The sequence below is a fragment of the Lacerta agilis genome, chromosome 5 (genome assembly GCF_009819535.1).
Source record: "Lacerta agilis isolate rLacAgi1 chromosome 5, rLacAgi1.pri, whole genome shotgun sequence".
Lineage (NCBI taxonomy): Eukaryota > Metazoa > Chordata > Lepidosauria > Squamata > Lacertidae > Lacerta > Lacerta agilis.
In genome coordinates this window covers 80344664-80364701 of record NC_046316.1, presented here as the reverse complement: position 1 = coordinate 80364701, position 20038 = coordinate 80344664, and the positions used below count along the sequence as shown (strand labels likewise).

Sequence of the window (20038 nt, the reverse complement as noted above, 5' to 3'; positions counted from 1 at the left end):
GTTTATGGGCTATCCCTCTTTCTCCTTTGCAGCTTTCCCCAAGCCTTTTCAAATTAGCCACTCTGAAATTCTTGTTGGTGTGCCTTCCTACTGTTTTATGAGCTGTAATAACTCACTTGGTAGAACATGAGACTTTTCATCTCAGGGTTGTGGGTTCGAGCCCCACATTGGGCAAAAGATTCCTGCACTGCAGGGGGTTGGACTAGATGGCTTTGTGGTCAGTGGCGGGGCGCTCCCCCTGCACTCCTCTTCCTCCGCCAGTGCTCGTGCTCCCTACCAACTCTACTCTATTTCTGTGCTCCACTTTCCATGCCGGTTTATTGTTTTCTTGTGCTGTATTTTGTATTTGCACATCTTATTGTCAGGTTGAGTTAGTTTTTATTGTAAGCTTCTTTATGCCAGAAGTTCCTCAAAATTTATAAAAAGGTATACATTTGAGGTATAGATTTTAAAATTAATTAAATCAACCACCTTGCTCCACATACTGTTCATTCTTCACTTCTTTCACTGTGGAACTCCCTGTCTATTGACATGAGGCAGGTGCCTTTACTGTACCTCTGGTTGTGAATGGGATCCGTTCCGGAGGCCCGTTCACAACATGAGCAGAGCGCAACCTGAAGTGCCGCATCTGCGCATGTGCACGGTGCAATTCGGCACTTCTGCGCATGCGCAAAGTGTGTTTTCGTGCTTCTGTGCATGCATGAAGCGCCGGGCCCAGAAGTAACCCATTACGGTACTTCCGGGTTCAGCATGTTCGTATCCCGTGACGAACGCAACCCGCAGCAAACGCAACCCGAGGTATGACTGTATTGTTTTCAGTAAAAGCTTGCTTGTCTAGGCAAGCCTACCCAGATACGTAAAACTGATATGTCTTTTTAACATTTCACTTTCTTGATGCATATTTATAACCTCTTCTCATGTCAGCTTGTTTTTAACTCTGACTTCTCTCCAGAGTTTTAATGTAGGTTTCATTTCATGTTAACTGCCTAGAGAGCTTTATACAATTAAGAGGTATACAGATTCCTGTGATGAACGAACGAACGAACGAACGAACGAATAACCTTATTCCTTCATGACAAAACACACACACACACACTAGGGAACTTACTTCTTTCACAGCCACTGCCCACAAAACCTGGAGGGCAGCCACACTCCCCGCTCACGTGGTTGCAAGGGACACCTGGAGGGCATTTGCAGCGCTCAGTACAATTGCTGCCATAGTAGCCAGGCAGGCAAGCTGGAGAAAATAAAAGCAAAGCCATCTCTGCTGAATATACTTCTGAATATACTTCTAAGTACTGTGACCCATCCTCTCCCTACGGCTCCAAATGACCCTCTTGCTGTTCCCCAGAATTCTCCCCTCCGCATGCTATTGTTCAACCCCTATTGTTGTCTGCAGTGTTATCCAGCAGGTTCTGCTCAGGATAAACAAGTCGAGTGACCCATGCACAAGCCAAGAAATCACTGTGGGGAGGGAGGGAGGGAGAGAGAGAAACAACAGCCCAAATGAGCATGGTTTGACTAGGCTCCCCAGCCTTCATTTATTGCAAAACTGGACAACTTCAGGTCAATGGGATTTGAGATGTCACAGAGCAAAAGAAGGCTTAATGGGAACTTACGCTTGTCACACTGTTCTCCTCTCCAGCCTTTTTCACAGTGACACATTCCAGTCTGGGGGTTGCAGGAGGAGCTGTGCTCACAGTCACACAGCCCCTCACACCTCTCCCCAAAGGAACCATTTGGACAAGCTGAGGATAAATTGTGAAACACAAGCAAAATGAATACGTTCTCTCCCAGAGGGCAGGGGATTGATTAATTTGAGCGCAACCACCACCACCTCAGGAAATAGTCAATATTTATCAATAGGGACATCTTGAAATTATGAGTGCCATGCTGAAGGTCAGGATTTGTAATCTGAAAGGTGTGGCACAGAATGTTTTATCTATATTATGAGTGTCCAATCACACACAGTTGAGGCCTACACATGCTGCACATCCTCTCTGGGTATTTTTCATAACTCAAGAGTCTCAAAAGTTTCTCATGCAAGTCCTATTCAGAGTAGACCCCCTGAAATTAATGAACCTGGCTTAATTTCAAAGGGTCTTCTCTGAGTAGGGCTACAACCTTATGAATGTAGATACATCAGTTTGCTAATACACGAAACAAGCTGGACTTAGGAGAATTCCACAGATGAAAGAAGAGTTGAGATACAAAGATGACAGTGTCCTCCATGACCATTTATATACAATTTTTTTGTAGTTTAAAAATAAAATAAAATAACACATAAATGAGATGGAACAGACTTTTGAATGAACACATGTGAACAACAACAACAACAACAACAACAACAACAACAACAACAACAACAACAACAACAACAACAACTTGTTATTTATACCCTGCCCATCTGGCTGGGTTTCCCCAGCAACTCTGGGTGGATCCCAACAGAATATTAATGTTATTAATAATAACAAAGTGATTAATCAAACATTAAAAACCTCCCTAAACAGGGCTGCCTTCAGATGTCTTGTAAAAGTCGGATAGTTGTTTATTTCCTTGACATCTGGTGGGAGGGCGTTCCACAGGCTGGGCGCCACTACCAAGAAGGCCCTCTGCCTGGTTCCCTGTAACCTCACTTCTCGCAGGGAGGGAACCGCCAGAAGGCCCTCAGAGCTGGACCTCAGTGTGAAAGTGAAATGTGAAAGTGGCACGGACCAGAAACTGAGTGATCTGTCCACCCTTAGTTTCTGTAAAGCGTTTGGCCTATTTGTGAGCTATTCAGGATTTAGGACAGAGGTGGAAACCAAAGTCAAGGGTTCCACTGTCTACCATCAAGCATAATAGACAACGGGGTCCTTGACTTCGGTTTTCACCTGAAGAGAAAGAGAGCGGGTGTGTATGTAAAGGAAGCCATTGAGATGATAGGTTTTGAAGGAGGAGAAAGAAGCCATACCTTGAAAGGGGGGAAAGGAAGACAGGAGTCCCCATACCTGAAAGGACAGCAAAGAATCAGAGAACGCAGATCGAGCTTTTGCATTTGATTCAGTCAGCAACATAATACACTAACACAGCAATCCCAAACTGGCTTATGGTGGGCTGTAGGTCCGCTGGGAGTATCTCTACTGGTGGGAACCAGCAGAGAACCCCAAAACGGGGCACTCCAAGGCAGGGCGTGAGCAAAACAGAGCTGGCCCAGGAACCACTGGATCCTGAACCAGTTTCTCTGCTTTCGTGCAATGGCATCAGGCCAAGCCGTCTTGCTCCTCACCTTCCACTGCAGCCAATGTTGTTGCCCACCACCAGAGGGCGCTCATTTAGATTGCATCCTAAGATGGAAACCCTGAAACCATTCATTTAGGCCAGGCATAGGCAAACTCGGCCCTCCAGATGTTTTGGGACTACAGCTAACAGGACCATTGGTCAGGGATGATGGGAGTTGTAGTCCCAAAACATCTGGAGGGCCGAGTTTGCTATGCCTGATTTAGGCCTTTTTACCGAAGTCCCATTAAACACCAGTGCAAATGCTCCAGTGTAATGGATGTCATTACCGCAGCTTTAGAGCTCCTATCTTAAGGCTTGACACAGGACCAAAAGTTGTGTGGGAGAGTGCAAAGGCACATAACTGCAAGATGTAGCGAGTGCAGAAGTGGCACATAATCACAAATGGATACAGCAACACAAATATTTTCGATTATCATGGGGGCCTTTTATAAAGTTAAAAGAACTGCGATCCTTACCAGTATCACAATGGTCCCCAATCCAGCCTGGACGACAAGTGCATTTCCCAGAACGATGATCACAAATTCCACCATTGCTACAGCTGCAGTTCTGCTGACACCTTTCTTCATACTTCCCTGCTTCACACTCTGCAGTGAAAGAGAACAGACTTTCACTAGTTTATGAATGAAACTGTCCAGCCTGAAATGAACTCAGTCTTGGCAGCTGACCTTCATCTCCGCTTAGACTGAGTTTAACCAATGTAGGTTTATTACTAGTGTACTGTTACTCACCCAAACCCTTTGGGGACGAGCCATTATATGAACTGAAATGAATATGGAAGCAATATTGACAATATTTTCTCGAATTTACCCAGTTCACAGGCTGTTCCGGTCCAACCTTTGCGGCATAGGCACTCTCCAGTCACAGGATCACAAGTAGCCTGATTTTGACAGATGCAATGCTGTAGGCAGTCCTTGCCATACAGACCCGGAGGGCAGGCTGTGGACAAGAATATATTTTAGCTTAACATGAAAGGACCATCACTAAAATTGTGCATAAGAGTCATTTTTTAAAAAAATGAGGATGAGGCATTTTCTGCATTTGAGTGTTGCAAAGGACGCTTTTCGTACCTCACAGGTTCAAGAGTGCCATTAAGGGAGATCAGAGTAGGGAGTTGCCCTTCCTCACTATTATTCCTCAATAATTTCTTTTTATTGAGGCATGAAAAGCAGCCACAACAGCAAATGCTCTTAAAACTTTGTGGTTTGAGCATTTTGCAATTTAACTTTGCATGTATCCAAGGTCAATCTCATAGTGCAAACTTGCAACCCCGATTTCTTATTTGCAATGTTGGTTTGAAAACAACAACAAACTTGCACTATTATCTATTTAAAACCTGCTCACACAGAGAAGCTATCTATACCTCTCCTTATTCCTGAATGGATGATGATGAAGAAGAATTTAATTTATTGCCCTCTCTTCACCCCAAGGTCCCAGGGTGGGTTACAACAATTTAAAACACATTTGGGATGGGAAGGTGGGGGTGAAATCCTGGCATCCAATGAAATGTGGGCATATGGAAGGTGGGGAAATGTTCAGTGTAAAAAGTTGTAACATGACCATATCAAAATACATTTGGGCTAAACTAATATAATTAGCCACCTCATGAGAAGAGAAGACTCCCTGGAAAAGACCCTGATGTTGGGAAAGATGGAGGGCACAAGGAGAAGGGGACGACAGAGGATGAGATGGTTGGACAGTGTTCTCGAAGCGACTAGCATGAGTTTGGCCAAACTGCAGGAGGCAGTGAAAGATAGGCGTGCCTGGCGTGCTCTGGTCCATGGGGTCACGAAGAGTCGGACACGACTGAACGACTGAACAACAACAATATAATTTAGTTTCGTTGGGCTGATGCTGCTGTTTTTTCTCCCATTAACGGGGACAATGATGTGGATGTGGCAGACATTTTCCATTATGCCACACCCCTATGACGGCCAATTTGTGCTCGTAACACTTTCTCAAAATTCCAGATGTTCCCACTAGCCCAGAAAGGTTGGTGACTTCTGATCAAAAGACTACTCAATGACATGTGAATCTTCTACCTGCAGGTGGTGTTTTTATGCATTAAAAAATGGCACCCCTACCTGCTGTCACAAGTGACAAAGGCTATTTTACTACCTTAAGTCTCTACCATCTCATTGGGGTCGTGGGTGGTGCTGTGGTCTAAACCATGGAACCTCTTGGGCTTGCCGATTGGAAGGTGGGCGGTTCGAATCTGTGCGATGGGGTGAGTTCCCGCTGCTCTGTCCCAGTTCCTGCCAACCTGGCAGTTCAAAAGCACACCAGTGCAAGTAGATAAATAGGGAAGGTAAACGGCGTTTCGGTGTGCTCTGGCTTCTGTCACAATGTTCCGCTGCACCAGAAGCGGTTTAGTCATGCTGGCCACATGACCCAGAAAGCTGTCCGTGGACAAACGCCAGCTCCCTCGGCCTGAAAACGAGATGAGTACCGGACCCCATTGTCGCCTGTGACTGGATTTAACCGTCCAGGGGTCCTTTGCCTTTTTTACCCTACCATCTCATTCTACTGCATATGAAGACCAGACCTTTGTTTCATTGCCACCTCGATCTAATGTTTGGGCAAACTAGGCCCAAATTTAAATCCACAATGTACCTTCTTGACAGACCGGTCCTCTCCAACCTGCTGTGCATATGCATGCCCCAGTGATGTGGTCACAGAGCGCTGCGTTCTTACAATTGCAACGCTGACGGCAGCTTTGTCCGTAAGTGTTACTGTGACAAGCTGGAGAGAGGGAAAGAGAGAGAAAATGAACCATAAAGCCCAATCACGAGACATCAAAGGACACATCAAATTCATTTGGAACTCAATTCAAGGAAAATAAAGAGAGGAAACTGACTCGGGATGGGCAATACTTTCAAGTCACGCACATGTGTTTGTATATTCATTGTGACTGACAAAGAGACATGCAAATATGTATCATCATAACACAATTTGAATGGTGATTTCCCCCCCTTTCCTTAGAAAGTAACAATTGGAATCATTTGCGTGATAGATCAGCTGTCTTCTTCCAACAGAATGTCTGGGTATAAAACAAATAGCCACAGCCAGTCTGACAGGCTGTTTGTTTGGAAACTCTTCTGCAAAGCCGAGCTTTTTCTTTATTCCTGCTGGCAGAATCGTTGTAATACCAAATGAGGCTGATATGGTATCAGGCCCCTCTCAAAGGGATGAAGCAAAGATGATATGGTCAAGTCTTGGGTTCCTGTTCTGCACAAATAAACTAAAATGTGCAAATATAGCGCCAACGCTAAAAAACAACAACCATGCACATGTTTGCACCAAGTGTCCAAAGGAACATTTGGTGTGAAACTCCATAATTTACATGCTTTATTCTGATTTCCCATTGCAGATTTTGCCATATTTGTTTGAAAGGTGGGCATTTAGGTACCAGTAGCAGTTCAGTATTCTTTTGTCTCTTCTTTTTTTATCACCACTGCTCAGAGCAGGAAGAAAAAGTCTGATCTGGTAGAATGCAGTTACAGGTAGGTAGCTAAGTTGGCAGGAGCTGGGCCAGAGCAACGGGAGCTCACTCCATCGCAAGGATTCGAACTGCCAACCTCCCAATTGGCAAGCCCAAGAGGCTCAGAGGTTTAGAACACAGCACCACCTGCATCCCCTTCCATGGTAGGACAATGAGCAATCACTGTATGTAAACAACTGTTGACACCCATGTGAATGGGTCAGAAAATGGGGAGGATTCCTCATGCTTTCATTGACCTCGTATTTTTCTCCTTGGGTCAATGGCTTGGGGCTATTAGAGGAAAAAAGACAGACACAGCAATTGTCTGAGGTCACAAATCTATGACTGGGGTAGAGATCCTGAATGTCCCTGACTTCTATTTAAGGTTTTCCTTTCTATATTATTCTGGCTTATTTCCCTACTCCATACCATGGGATGTAGGATGCTGGCTTGAGCCATCTGTTCTTTCTCTTCCACATCCTCTGGGCATGGCTGGCAGGTGAACTTCCTGCTGGCCATGTCCCAACCCAGCAAGGCCTGCCATGAGAGATGCAGAGCTTCTGGTACTTTAGACAGCTAAACAAATGCCTTTGGGTGCCCTCTAGAGTACTAGACAAGAACAGCTGGTTCTGCCAAAAGGATGTGCAAGAAAACCTATCTTCATTGTGTTGCACTGAGCCATCACTGACTCACTTTGATCCAAGGCTGCTGGCCAGAGTTCAGCTCTGGAACCTATTGAAATGCTGGTCCTCAACTGCGGAACATCACTGTCACTCTAACTAATGATGAATTCGCTCTCAGGGTGCCAACAGCACAGTAACCAAGGGCACCTAGCAGGAAGAGGAAGGTCTCAGCGTGCTCAATGTAACTCATAAGTTTGCAGAAGTACAAAAAGTTGTTAAAAATCAGCGCAATAAAGAATGGGCATGCTAAGTAGGCACAAAACACTACAACTGACATTTCACATGTGCACACATACTCTGGGGAAAGCGTTTTAGTGCTTTTTTATGATTAAAATGATTAAAACACACACATGCACATACCCCTTTTCCAGTTAATGCCCATTTAGAAATAAATGATGTCATTGCAAAGGGCTTTCCCTCCATCGTTTCATTCAGAGCATCATTGAGTTGTATTCAAGTGGTATTTTGGTAACATTTTGTATCGAATGCAACACACTTGTATTTAAGCAGTATTTCATTTATTTGTTTTATGTCATAATTATGGTGTTTTAATGCAGATTAAAGGATGGATATGTATAAAAAATTAAACAGGATAATAAAATTATGCACACGGTAAAGGTCACGGTGTGCTGAATTGGAAAATGGCCACCTGTCTGATTTGTCAATACATAAGATTGTTTGAAAAGACAGAACAATAGCAGCACGGGCAACCAGACCTATAGAGTTTGTGCTACTCTTCCATCCTGCAAATGGATTACTGGCAATAGGATGTTTTGTTTTGTCTTTGTCTTTTTTCTTTTTTTAAAAGCTTTTTGGCTGGGGAGGGTAAAACTGGATTAAAAAGGGGTAAGAAAAAAACAGGGTGGCATTTTTACTTTTATTATTTATTAACTTTGTATACCACCCTTCATCCGTAGATCTCAGGGTGGTTCACATATGTTTTATTTGGCATGTGTGAAGAGCACAGAACTTGTCTGGAAGCACTCTAAGAGGCCAGGTAAGGTCTCGGCACATATCTATCGGAAATTAACCACTTATTAGTGGTGAAGCAAAGGCCAGGTGTGTATATTTTAGACAGGCATGCAGGCACACGTGCTTGCATGCAAACACACACACACATCTTAGAGCAGAACCAGATGTTAGAAGGGTGGTACAGGTGATGTTGAATACAGCAGCCCCCTCTATCCTGTTCCCCCTCCTCTGGTAGCACCTAGTAACGCAAAATGCGACATCAGAGCATCCCATCCCCAGCAAGCTGCTGTCCGAGGACATGAAACTGCAGGGAGCAGAGTGCAACCCCAGAGCATGGTCATATCATGCTACGTGTTGAAGAAATGCTATGGGGAAAAGGAGAAGAGGATATATGTTCTTAGAACATCTAACTTGGCCTCAGATACAAGCATTAGTGGCTTCTATTGTCCTGAAAGCTGAATCAGCCATTTCGCTCCTTCTGAATTCTTCAGTCCCAGTAAGCCCTGGCTACAAGTGAAGCTCATCAATGTTGCAGCCGTTTGCCTCAGTGCTTCAGACTCGCCCTGCAGGTGCTGGTGCCCTCTGCCTGCTAACCAAGCAAAAGGGGCTCGTTTATTTTATTCCCGCTTGTTGGCAAGTTCTCAGCAGATGGGTTCCATCCTCCCTTATCAATAATTTTGAAAAGCCTTTTCATTCACGCCGAGCAGCCTCCCTAAGCCAGCGGCTTTTAATAGCATTAAGTCTTAGAGCAAATCAATTTCTGTCTCAATTATGCGCCAGTCTTGTGTTCCCCTCCAAACCTTTTACTTCTCTCTTAGGAGAAGATCTCTCCATCACCCAGCACCGCGAGGCCTGCATATAAATACGATGTTGTCGTGCATTGCCAGAGGACCTGGAAGCAAGCCATCACCCGACCGCTTTAATAGCAACCTTTGGAAGAAACCAGCAGTGTCACCCATGTATTACAAGGCATTACTGGCCAGTCTTTAAATCAAAGCGATGATTCATTGTTTAGCTAAGAGGCAAAGGGGGCTACCTTCTTTGCATTGTTGTTTGACCTTATCCCTTTAACTCGGAGGCAAACGAAGTTGCAAAGACTGTGGCACCTTAACTAGTGCACAAAATAAATCAAAGGTGGTGCAGAAAGCTTTAATGGCCCCATCACGCAAGGACAAATAGTGGGTTTCGGATATGAGTACAGTACACTTTGGTGGGAAGATGAAGGAGACAGGCATGGCTTAAGATGAAGGGTTTTGTTTCTTAATTAAACTTAATATGTAGAAACAAAGCTTGAAGGGCCTTTAAAAAAAATAAAATGAAATAAATCGACCAGAAACATCAGTCAATGACTAACCTGATTGATTGCTAACTTCACAAATGTTTGGAAAGTCATAGCAAATGGTCTGTGACTGAAGAAAAGTTATCACCGTTCTGATTTGGTAACAGCCTGGGCTCTTATACGAGGTAACACAATAGGCCCATATTTCACCAAACCTAGAGGGCAGCTACAGAAGTGAAGAACCTTCCTATTGAGTAGCTCTGCTAACAAATGGTGAGAGTAAAGTGGGTCAAGTGTCCACTGAGCAACTGCAGAATGTGGTGTCCTAAAAAAAAATCTTAGCTTTCAAGTCGAACGGTTATTAAAAGCGAGGTCTTGGCCCTCACCACCATGGAAGAAAACCTGACAACGTTCTTAGTGTTACCTGCTGGAGGCTCGGAAACAAGGCCACATAATGGCTTCTGTTACATAGAGAATACAGAGAAAGAGAATTTGTACTCTGCACTCTACAAAGCTGGCTTCAGTTTTTTGGGAGCCCTTGGACACCTTCGCCTAGGGAAGGTGCTGTTACTATTTTTTGGGGCAAGTGGTGTAGAGATTGCCAATTTGGGGGCAAGAGGTTCACTGACTTAAAGAGCTTGCCGGTCTCCTGAGCCATTGTATTACAGCTTATGTAGCACATTTATTTGTGTACAGCTTGGTGTAGTCAGAGGCAATATTTATTCATTTATTGAATTTATATTTCCACCCTTCTGCTTGAAGGAGCTCAGGGCGGCATCAATAATGCCTTAATGCTCATCGATGATGTCTTAAGTGAGCCTTGCAACAAGGAGGTACCAAGATGGCAGCACTGATTCCAAGTAGTTGGGCTCTGGCAACTTCCCTACATGAATAAAAAGATTCCTGCATTGCAAGGGGTTGGACAAGATGACCCTCGTGGTCCCTTCCAACCCTCCTGATGTCATATATATTATGTCAGATGTGGGCCAGGTAAAGGCACGGTTTGGATGGAAGGGGCATTACAGGCACCACTGATCAGTTGATAGTCAGCACTTGGGAAAGTACTAAACTTGGGAAACATACAGGCAAACATTCATTCATTCATTCATTTACTGAATCTTTTCAGTCACTTTCTATTGCCCAGAGCAACCCAAAGCAACTTGCAACCAAACAGATAGACAAAGTGTCACCTGATGTCTTTGCGACATCAAGTGATTGAAAGGTGGCATCATACTTGGCCCACGGCTGTGTGTGGAGTTAAGGATCTGGCCTACCAGCCAGATCCAGTTTTCTACCCATTCTAAAGATTGGGCTACAGATCCTTCAGGGCAGATCCTGAAGTTGAGGCTCCAATACTTTGGCCACCTCATGAGAAGAGAAGACTCCCTGAAAAAGACCCTGATGTTGGGAAAGATGGAGGGCACAAGGAGAAGGGGACGACAGAGGATGAGATGGTTGGACAGTGTTCTCGAAGCGACTGGCATGAGTTTGGCCAAACTGCAGGAGGCAGTGGAGGATAGGGGTGCCTGGCGTGCTCTGGTCCATGGGGTCACGAAGAGTCGGACACGACTGAACGACTGAACAACAAACATAGATGTTCAAGGGGAGGTAAGGCAGTGATGTTTCCTTCTGCCGGCAGTCCATCACCCCACCTTTGGGAGTTAGTTAGGAGGAGGATTAAAAATAAAAATAAAGTCCTGGTGCATACACCTCCCTTTGGACTCAGAATGCTAATTACAAACTTAATGGAAACAGAAATGCCAGAAACCATCTTATAACATTTGTCTATCTAGCTCAATACTGTCTACTCTGACTGGCAGTGGCTCTCTTGGATCTCTGGCAGAGGTCTTTCACATCCCTTGCTACCTGTTCCTTTCAACCAGAGATGCTGCCAAAGCTGCATTCAGGACCTTCTGCATGCAAAACACGTGGTCTTCTATCACGGACCTGTAATCATATATCTCTATCTCTGTATTGTTGCTGGCATCTGTCTGTCTCAGGAGACAAGTGGAGGATTGTGCCTTTGGGGGTGAAGTCAAATTGTTGGAAGGCTACGGCACCTGCTGTGGCTGTAGAGAATGATATGGGACACGTTTGGTTGCATGTCTATATATAATCTATCTATTACTGTGCATTATCTTCTATAAAAAAATGGATGTAAACTTGTTTTGCCTGACACCAGTGGAGCACAGTATGACCAATTTATTATACCGGTACCTTTTTCTTGGTAGGTGTTGCTGTGGAGGGGTACAGAGCTTTTGCTAGCACGGCACAGTGTTTGTGCCTTTTAGCTGCGAAACCCATTATGAATACATGAGGTGCATTGGTTTGGGCCTGCAAGAACTCATGCTGTTACTACAGGATGGGGCAGTAAGTGATATAGCCTTAATCTTCCCCTTGATCCACTTATTTCTCAGAGGCACAATGGCTTTGCTGAATATTCTGTAATGACAGAAGCAAGTTCTGGCAGAAAAGTTTTTTGCACACAGCAGCAACCAAACACGCCAAGCTGACTCACAACACCAACTCGGCTGGCATCGTACCTCAGTTGCAAGCAATGTTTACCTCGGAGGATCCAGCTGTTCTCCATTGTTTATGTATGGCAAATGCTTAATTGTTTTTTTATATATAGGAAAGGCCAGAGCTAAACTTGTCCATCAAGAGAATGTATCAACAGAATAAGCATAACAAATTACTGCAGAAGAGAAGTGTTATTGTTACATTCTGTCTACATCAAATGATAAATTCAGACAAAGATCTTCCACGGAAGAGATTGGTTTGCACAATCGTCACACTGTTGGATCCATGCGGAACTGGATTAGGAAACTGATCTATCTGCTGTGATCGCTAAAGTGCTACTTGCATCCAAGATTCCTTCCCACAACCCATTTCCATTCAGATCCCAGGATACTGTGATTTCAATGCCAATGCGCCAAGGGACCACCTGCTGCTCAATTGACACCCCCCGCCCTCTATTGCCATAGAAGTAGATTTGGATAACCTGTGGATGTGGGGATTAGCAAAATGCAGGAGACAACTGTTGCAGCCAACATGTGGTAATAATTTCAAATAGCTAGACCTTCATACAATAATTGAATCATCATAACCTTATGAATCAACCCTTGCTATTTTTTATTTATGTAAAAATATAGAAATATAGTCTACAGCTGTTGTCAAGTGTTTTATGCACGCATAAGCAACAGCAGATACACATCAAAGTTAACTTGCTCATCGTCTTCCCAGCAGCTTCAGCCACTGAACTGCAACCTGCTTATTAAACTTGGGAGGAGCACAAAAATGAAGATTTGGGGTTCCACAGGTGAGCTCTTGGAGGGGAATGCCCCCCAAAATCATGAAAAATATGGTGTATAATCATGGTGCTTGCATAAATCATGCTGCTCGCACAGATCTGCATCTGCACACAGATCTGGTATGCACACATGGATGAGTTTGGTGAGATTTAGAGAGACGCTTTCTCATTAGTATACAAACCTTGCTCACAGCTGGGCCCGATCCAGCCAGGGAGGCACTGGCACGTTCCATCGATGTGATTGCAGACAGCTCCATTCTTGCAGTCGCACACCTGGTGACAGTCCAGCCCAAAAAAGCCATCTGGACAAGCTGAAGATGGAAAATGATGAGATGGTGATACTCATTTGTGTATACATCTATCTATCTATCTGGCAAACAAAATTTGCCTTCCCCGAAACAGAGCTTTTAGGAAGTAACAGGGGAATGCACACGTTTATGTTTTAGAGTTGATCCAAGAGTCTGTCTCTTGCACTGGAGGCAAAGCGGTGCTTGGACTGTAAAACTGGCCTCCCTCAGCATGAAAATGTATAAATAACATATTTGATACTAGCCAGAAAATTATGCTGCTGAAAGAATAGCACGGAACGTCTAGTCAGATTCAGTCGTGGCCCACCATGCTGAAAACAATACACTAATCAGACATTTATTTAATGGGTCACAAATGAGATCACCGCTCCAACCCAGTCCACAATGTTTCAAAGGAAGTCCAGGAGATAGTGTGTTGTGACCATGCCAGTGAATTTAAATGAGTGTTCAGAGGCTTCACTTGTTCACTTGCGACCCCACCCCTGTGATTAATATGAGAATATTTTTACACAGTAATTAAGCATGTTAAACTCTTGGGTTTCCAACAGATCATCCATAAATAAAACAATTAACACTCCAGCAGAGGGCACAATAGTACAGGTACAACATTTCACATGTGGTGGATGTGTGAACATATAAAGCCTTTCTGGGAGAGGGTATTTACAGAAATAAGCTATAATACAAGTGAAATGTGTCAGTTTGTATTTATTAGTACAGAAAGTATTGATCTGATGTGTAGAGGTCTTTCCTATTCTAATTCAAGAGGGTTCTGGAAGCTTCTGTGTGTGAAAGAAGCAAGCAGAAGGTTCGTGATGTTTGGGTTATACCTTCAGAGAAGCTGAGTACAGCTGGCTTAAATGGATTCTGTTATCTCTTCTGTCAAAGTCATGCTGACCCAGAAGGAGCCTGGGTCTCATTTTCCCTTTCTATCTCTTTTCCTTCTGGTGTGGTGGTCTGTACATAGCATGCTTAGTGTTAAGGTTTAGACCAGGGGTCGGCAACCTCCGGCCCATGGGCCAGATGCAGCCCACGAAGACCGTTTTACCGGCCCACGAGCCACCCGCTCACCGAGCTGCCTGCTTGGCAAGTCCCCCCCACACTGCACTAAACCGGTGCGGCGAGGCAACTCGCCGAGTGGTGCCAGAAACCAGAAACCGCGTCTGCGCAAGCCTAGACGCCGAAAAACGCTTCTGCGCAGGCGCAATTTTGGGTGTCTGGGCATGTGCAGAAGTGATTTCCAGCACTGTGGACATGAGCAGACGTGATTTCTGACATCGTGCTGCACATGTCCGGCCCACGGACGATCTCCGTGGGAATGATCCGGCCCATGGCCAGAAAACCTTGCTGACCTTTGGTTTAGACTTACTATAAGTTATTGTAGGTTTAAGTTAAGTCTGCTGCAACTGGATTTCTTATGGACAGTGCCAACCCTGAATGTATTGGATTTGTGACCATTATGCTCATTTGCCTTCAGTAGCAGTAAAGCTCTGCTGGATGAAATATGAATTGCCTCTGGTCTATTTTTTGGGAATCCTGCAACGTGTTTAAGTTTTTACTCTGCTCATTATACACTGGATTCTGTTCTGGATCAATATTGAGTAGAATTTCCGTGACATGTGAAATGTACCCCAGGTAGGGATTGTTAGCTATTTTTAAAGAAGGGCAATCTGACCTTTGTTATGAAGAACTAATTACTTTTCTTTTGGTAGCAGCACACCAACTGAAGGCACAGAATTGAAAAGAATTGGAATTATCTTCCTTGGAGCCTCCTTCCTTGGAGGTTTTTAAGCAGAGGTTGGATGGCCATCTGTCATGGATGCTTTGGGGGGGCACCTTCCAATTCTACAGTTCTGTGATCCTATGATCTGTGTATTTCTCGTTGGAAACAGAATATATGGTCTATTGTTGTATCAGAAAAATTAACCAAGAGATTACATGCACTGAATAATACAAATGGTGTAGATGATTTTGTTGAAATATGGCATCCTTTTATAAAATCCTTTACCGATTACCCTCAAGAATGGCAAGTACTGAAATCACGGATTGGACTTTAGCAGACTTAACTAGATTGATCTGTCCTGGAGTGGGGAGAATTGAGTTTTTGCTTTTGTATCTTTTTCTGGAATTGTTGTATATTGTAAATCAATAAAACTATATTAAATAAATAAATAAATAAATAAATAAGAAAACAAGTAACACTCTAGCATGGTCTGCTCCTGTGTCTTTAACTGCAACTTGATATGCACAAATCAGCAGGTGATTTTTTTAATTGCATGGAGAGAACCTGCAAACATCGACACATCAAAGCCCCCATTTATGGCATAGCTGCAGTGGTTGGTTGAAATCATGGCAACCTTAACAGGCTCCCATATGGTAAATCTTCTTAATTGCTCCAAACATTTTGGAGAGAAGGAGTTAGGCTCTCTTTTTCTATTCACCCCATGTGTTGTGGGAGATCACAGTTAAGTACTTGGGAGAAAGGCAGGATATAAATGCATTGAATACACACACACACACACACACACACACACACACACACACACAAGGCCTAGGCCAGCTAGAGAGCTGTCCTGTGGCAACAGAGTTTTTGCCAAGAGCCTTGGACTAGCATGGGAGCAGTGTCTCATAGTATCCAAGTAGCCAGAACTATGTATATAAAGCCAGTTGAGATGCTTCTCCACTGAGCTGTTGCACCAACACTGAGCAGTTTTATGGTAGACCTCCTCCCCGAGAGGTCTAGAGGGTGGCAGCACAAGAATAGGCCTTTTCTGCAGTGGTTTCCCATCTGTGGAATGCTCTCCCCAGGAGCTTTGCCTGGTGCCTGCATTATACACCTTTAGGCGCCAGGCAAAAATGTTCCTCTTTAACCAGGCCTTTGGTTGATTGACATCCTATGCCTTCTTCAAATGTGTTGGGGGGTGTTATGGGGTTGTTTTTGTTTCGATTATGCATTTTGTAGTTTAATATTTTGATTTTATTCTGTGAAGTGCCCTGAGACCTGCAGTTATAGGGTGGTATAATAATAAAAATAAATAAATAAATAAATAAATAAATAATAGACCTGGTGCCTCTCCCTCTTTCAGGAAGGTCCAGGATCATTATTTGGAGCACACGTAGAGAAGTATTACAAATGAAGGGGAGATCTCAGGCTGCCAAATGGGCAGTGTTGCCAGGTCTAAACTTTGGCACAGGAATGTCTCTGTGATGGTGTCCCTGGACCTTAAATTGAGGCTCATACAACAAAAAATAATATTTAGAATATACTGGACCCCATTATGTTTGTTTAAAAAAGGGCTACCTAAGGTATCTAACTGTTGGAGATGCAATAGGGATAATGCTTCTCCAAAACATACGTTTTTTCATTGTCCTATATTGAAATATTTTTGGCAGAAGGTAACTGAAACTATCAACAGAACTGTACGGAACAACCTTACATTTGCAGAGCAAAATATCCTCTTGAATTATATATCGAGCACATGGAACGTTACAAAAGGACAATACGAGTGGACTCTCTGTGCCCTTAGCAAGGCAAAAAGACATACTGATGATTTGGAACAATAAAAATGCGGCCATGGACAAATTCAATGATGTTTGGAATCCATCCTTACAAATATTGTAACAGGTTAAGATCTGGTGAAGTACAGTAACATCCTTGTAAACTACAGTTTTGGGTTCCCCCTCTCCCCCCTTTATTTCCCCTTCTACATGGGTTGTTGCTCTTTCTCTCTTTTATTTACGTCTCGCCATGTTTAGTGCACATATAATTATGTACTTTTTGAACTTTCAATAAATAAATTAATCAAAAAAGAGAGAGGAATGTCTCTGTGATTGCTTGAGAACAAGGGAGAGTCTAGAGCAGGGGTAGGGGTCCTGATAGCTGTCTCTGGGTCCCTTAGGCATCTTTGGGTGGGATGCCATCGGATGGCATGGCCTCTAGCTATCCCTCAGGGGGTACTGACTACAAGGGGCAGCTGTAGCTGCTTCTCCCCTCCTTCAGAGGAGGTTGCACTGAGTCCACAATCTGAACATAGACGGTCATGACTTGGGCAATGGTGTATCTTTGAGGGTGAATAAAAGGAGGGAGGAGAGTCCAAAAGTTGTGAGAAAGCCCCCCACCCCCCATGTTTCTTTTTGTGAGCTTCATGGCTAAGTATTGATCCCTTCTGAAATTGCCCCCCATCTGCAAATCCCAAAGTAGGTAAGATCATCTTTGCATGTGATATGAAACAAATTTCTTCCTCATTCCTACCAGCAATTTATTTTTCTCCTCAGTCTTTTTAAACTCTGGCCATAAGGAACAGGCAGGCTAGCTCACTCCTTTTTCGTTTTTTACTTGAGCTGAATAAAGTTTATTGTGATACAGCTGGCGTTAAGATTTATTTATTTTGTATCCTAGGGGAAACAGCTGCCTGAGTATTTTTCGTCAAAGGTGCAAATTGGCCTCTTTTCCACTAGAGGGCACCACAAGTACACGCACAAAAATTGCAATTTGCTCAGATACTAAAACATAGACATTTGATTTCTCCTTCTGCACTTGCCTTACAAAGTAACATAACAAGAACAATAGATTTAGTGTGGGAGTTAGAACTCCCTAAAATGCTTTGCACATACTCTTATCCTGCTTCCACATCTATCTGCAAAGAATTTGTGTGTTTAAATGTGCACTTTGGAGTGTGTTTTCTTGCAAAGCATGCAATTCCATGTGTGTTATATCCTAAAATACACATTTTGACATGATTTTGGTACTTCTTTTTTTTAAGCCAAGAATTGCACTGCAACATTGAGAGAAGTGCAAAATCCAACTGACATATCAACGCCTGGTTCTGTGTATTAGTCTGGGGAACTACAGGTAGGGTCAATTTGTATCAGAATTTGCAAAGTATAACTTCCCCAAGCGTCCCCACTGAGGAACTATTATGCATATTCCGTGGAGTCCCACTGAGTTGCAGAACATTCTGCCAGGGGTCCTAAGAGTTCACAGTCTGTTCACATCAGATGCCAGGTAGGGAAGCTCCAAAAAATTCAATCGCTGCATGTTTTTAAATATATTTTTTGCTATGATGCACACCACTCAGACTCCCACTGAGGATCATAACTTTGCTCTCCAGCAGATTTTGCCCTTCTCTAAATGCTGTGGCACCAGTTCTTGGCAGCTTTAGTATATTAAAGAGGGGGGGGGGAACCATATTCAAATATGTACATTGAGGCAATGTTTTTTTTTTAAACCAACAACTGTGGATCAATGCAGAAATCAGACGCCGGGTGAAACATGCAAAAAAAAGGCAACAACAGACCATTAATAGATGTGTCCATTCCCAATGCCATTTGCTAGGCCTCACTACAACCCTGTATGAACTGTGATGCAGGACATAACCCCTCCGTGTGGCTTTACATCAGGGCTGGAAAACCTGAGGGCTCTCCAGCTCTCTATTACCGTGTTCTTCTGACTCTTTCCCACACTGTGCTCCCCAGACACACGATCTCTTCCTGGGCCGTGCCTCTCATCAGCACCACTTCCCACCCAGCTGGGGTGTTTTGGCCTGGCTGGAATGTGTCCTTGAATTCTGATCATGAATCCTGGGTGGAGGATGGAGAGGGGTGTGCAGTTCTTCTGTGTAGAAATTAGCCTACTGTACTGCTGTTTTGCCCTCTTTTGACTCTGGCCCTTTTCACCCCTGGCATATGGCCCCCAGAAGTGAATATAGAACAAAGAATCAGAGAGTTGGAAGGGACCACAGGGGTCACCTAGTCCAACCGCCTGCAATGCAGGACTCCTTTGCCCAACGTGGGGTTCGAACCCATGCCCCGTGGGGTTCGAACCCATGCTCCACCGACAGAGCTATCCCAGCTGTCGGTGTAGCTCTCGGGCTGAAAACAGACCCCCCCCCTCCCACAACCCTGTTGTGCATTGCAAGGGAAGACAGGTAATTGTTGCAAGTTGTCTTTCAGAGAAGTTTGCCTGCCACCACCAATCTTCTCATTGACTGCTGCTGAGCTTCTTGGGAATGAGTGTGGAAGCTCATTTTAAAGGGTAGCTCTTTAAAGGTTGGTGCAACATAAAAGAGGCTCAAGCTGCAATCCTGTGTACGATGAATTGGGGGTAAAGGCCCCTGAACTCACTGGGGCTTTCTTATGATAAAGTAGATGCATGGGGTTGCTAAATTAGCCTCTTTAACTTTGTTTAAAATATTGGCAGTTGCCCATGGAACTGTCAGTTCCTTTTCTGCAGCCTCTCCTCTGTCCACTCCCGTTTTATCTGCTGTTGAGGACAGCAGATAATATAAACTGCTGGTAAATCTCCATGTTATGTACTGAGCTGAATTCTAGAACAATAGGATCCAGAATGCAGCAGTCTGATTGGTCCGCAGGAGCCACCCAATCCAGCTCTAGGTGGAAGTGAATCCGCAACCTGATTGGCCTACAGGAATAGCCCGGAATTAGCCAATCACGTGGGGCCCATTGTGTAAATAATGTATATATAGCAGGCGTTTTGGGGAAACAGACCTTCTTCTTCTTCTTCTTTTGCTACTACAAGCTGAATAAAGAGCATGAAATTCACACTCAACTCCGAGTATATTTCACTCCACTTAACGAGAGTGTGAAGCTAGTTAAACAATCCTGGTAAAGGGGCGAAAAGGTTCTCTTTTGCTGCTGCTAACTTAGGTTTTACTGCCATGGTAAAAACCGGAGGGAAGAAGCTCCCTCCACGGAGGAACACTACATGCA

At 44.0% G+C, this 20038-nt stretch overlaps 1 protein-coding gene across 1 annotated transcript in view; it reads right to left on the bottom strand.

Annotated features, from left to right (window-relative positions):
- LOC117047445 (multiple epidermal growth factor-like domains protein 6) overlaps positions 1-20038 on the bottom strand; it is a 39850-nt gene that overhangs the window by 19418 nt on the left and 394 nt on the right. Inside the window, exons 2-7 of the mRNA XM_033150596.1 lie at positions 13187-13315; positions 5893-6021; positions 4090-4218; positions 3738-3866; positions 1620-1748; positions 1109-1237 (exon numbers count right to left, since the gene is read on the bottom strand). Coding sequence (XP_033006487.1) covers positions 1109-1237; positions 1620-1748; positions 3738-3866; positions 4090-4218; positions 5893-6021; positions 13187-13315 — 774 coding nt within the window. The remainder of the gene's footprint in view (positions 1-1108; positions 1238-1619; positions 1749-3737; positions 3867-4089; positions 4219-5892; positions 6022-13186; positions 13316-20038) is intronic.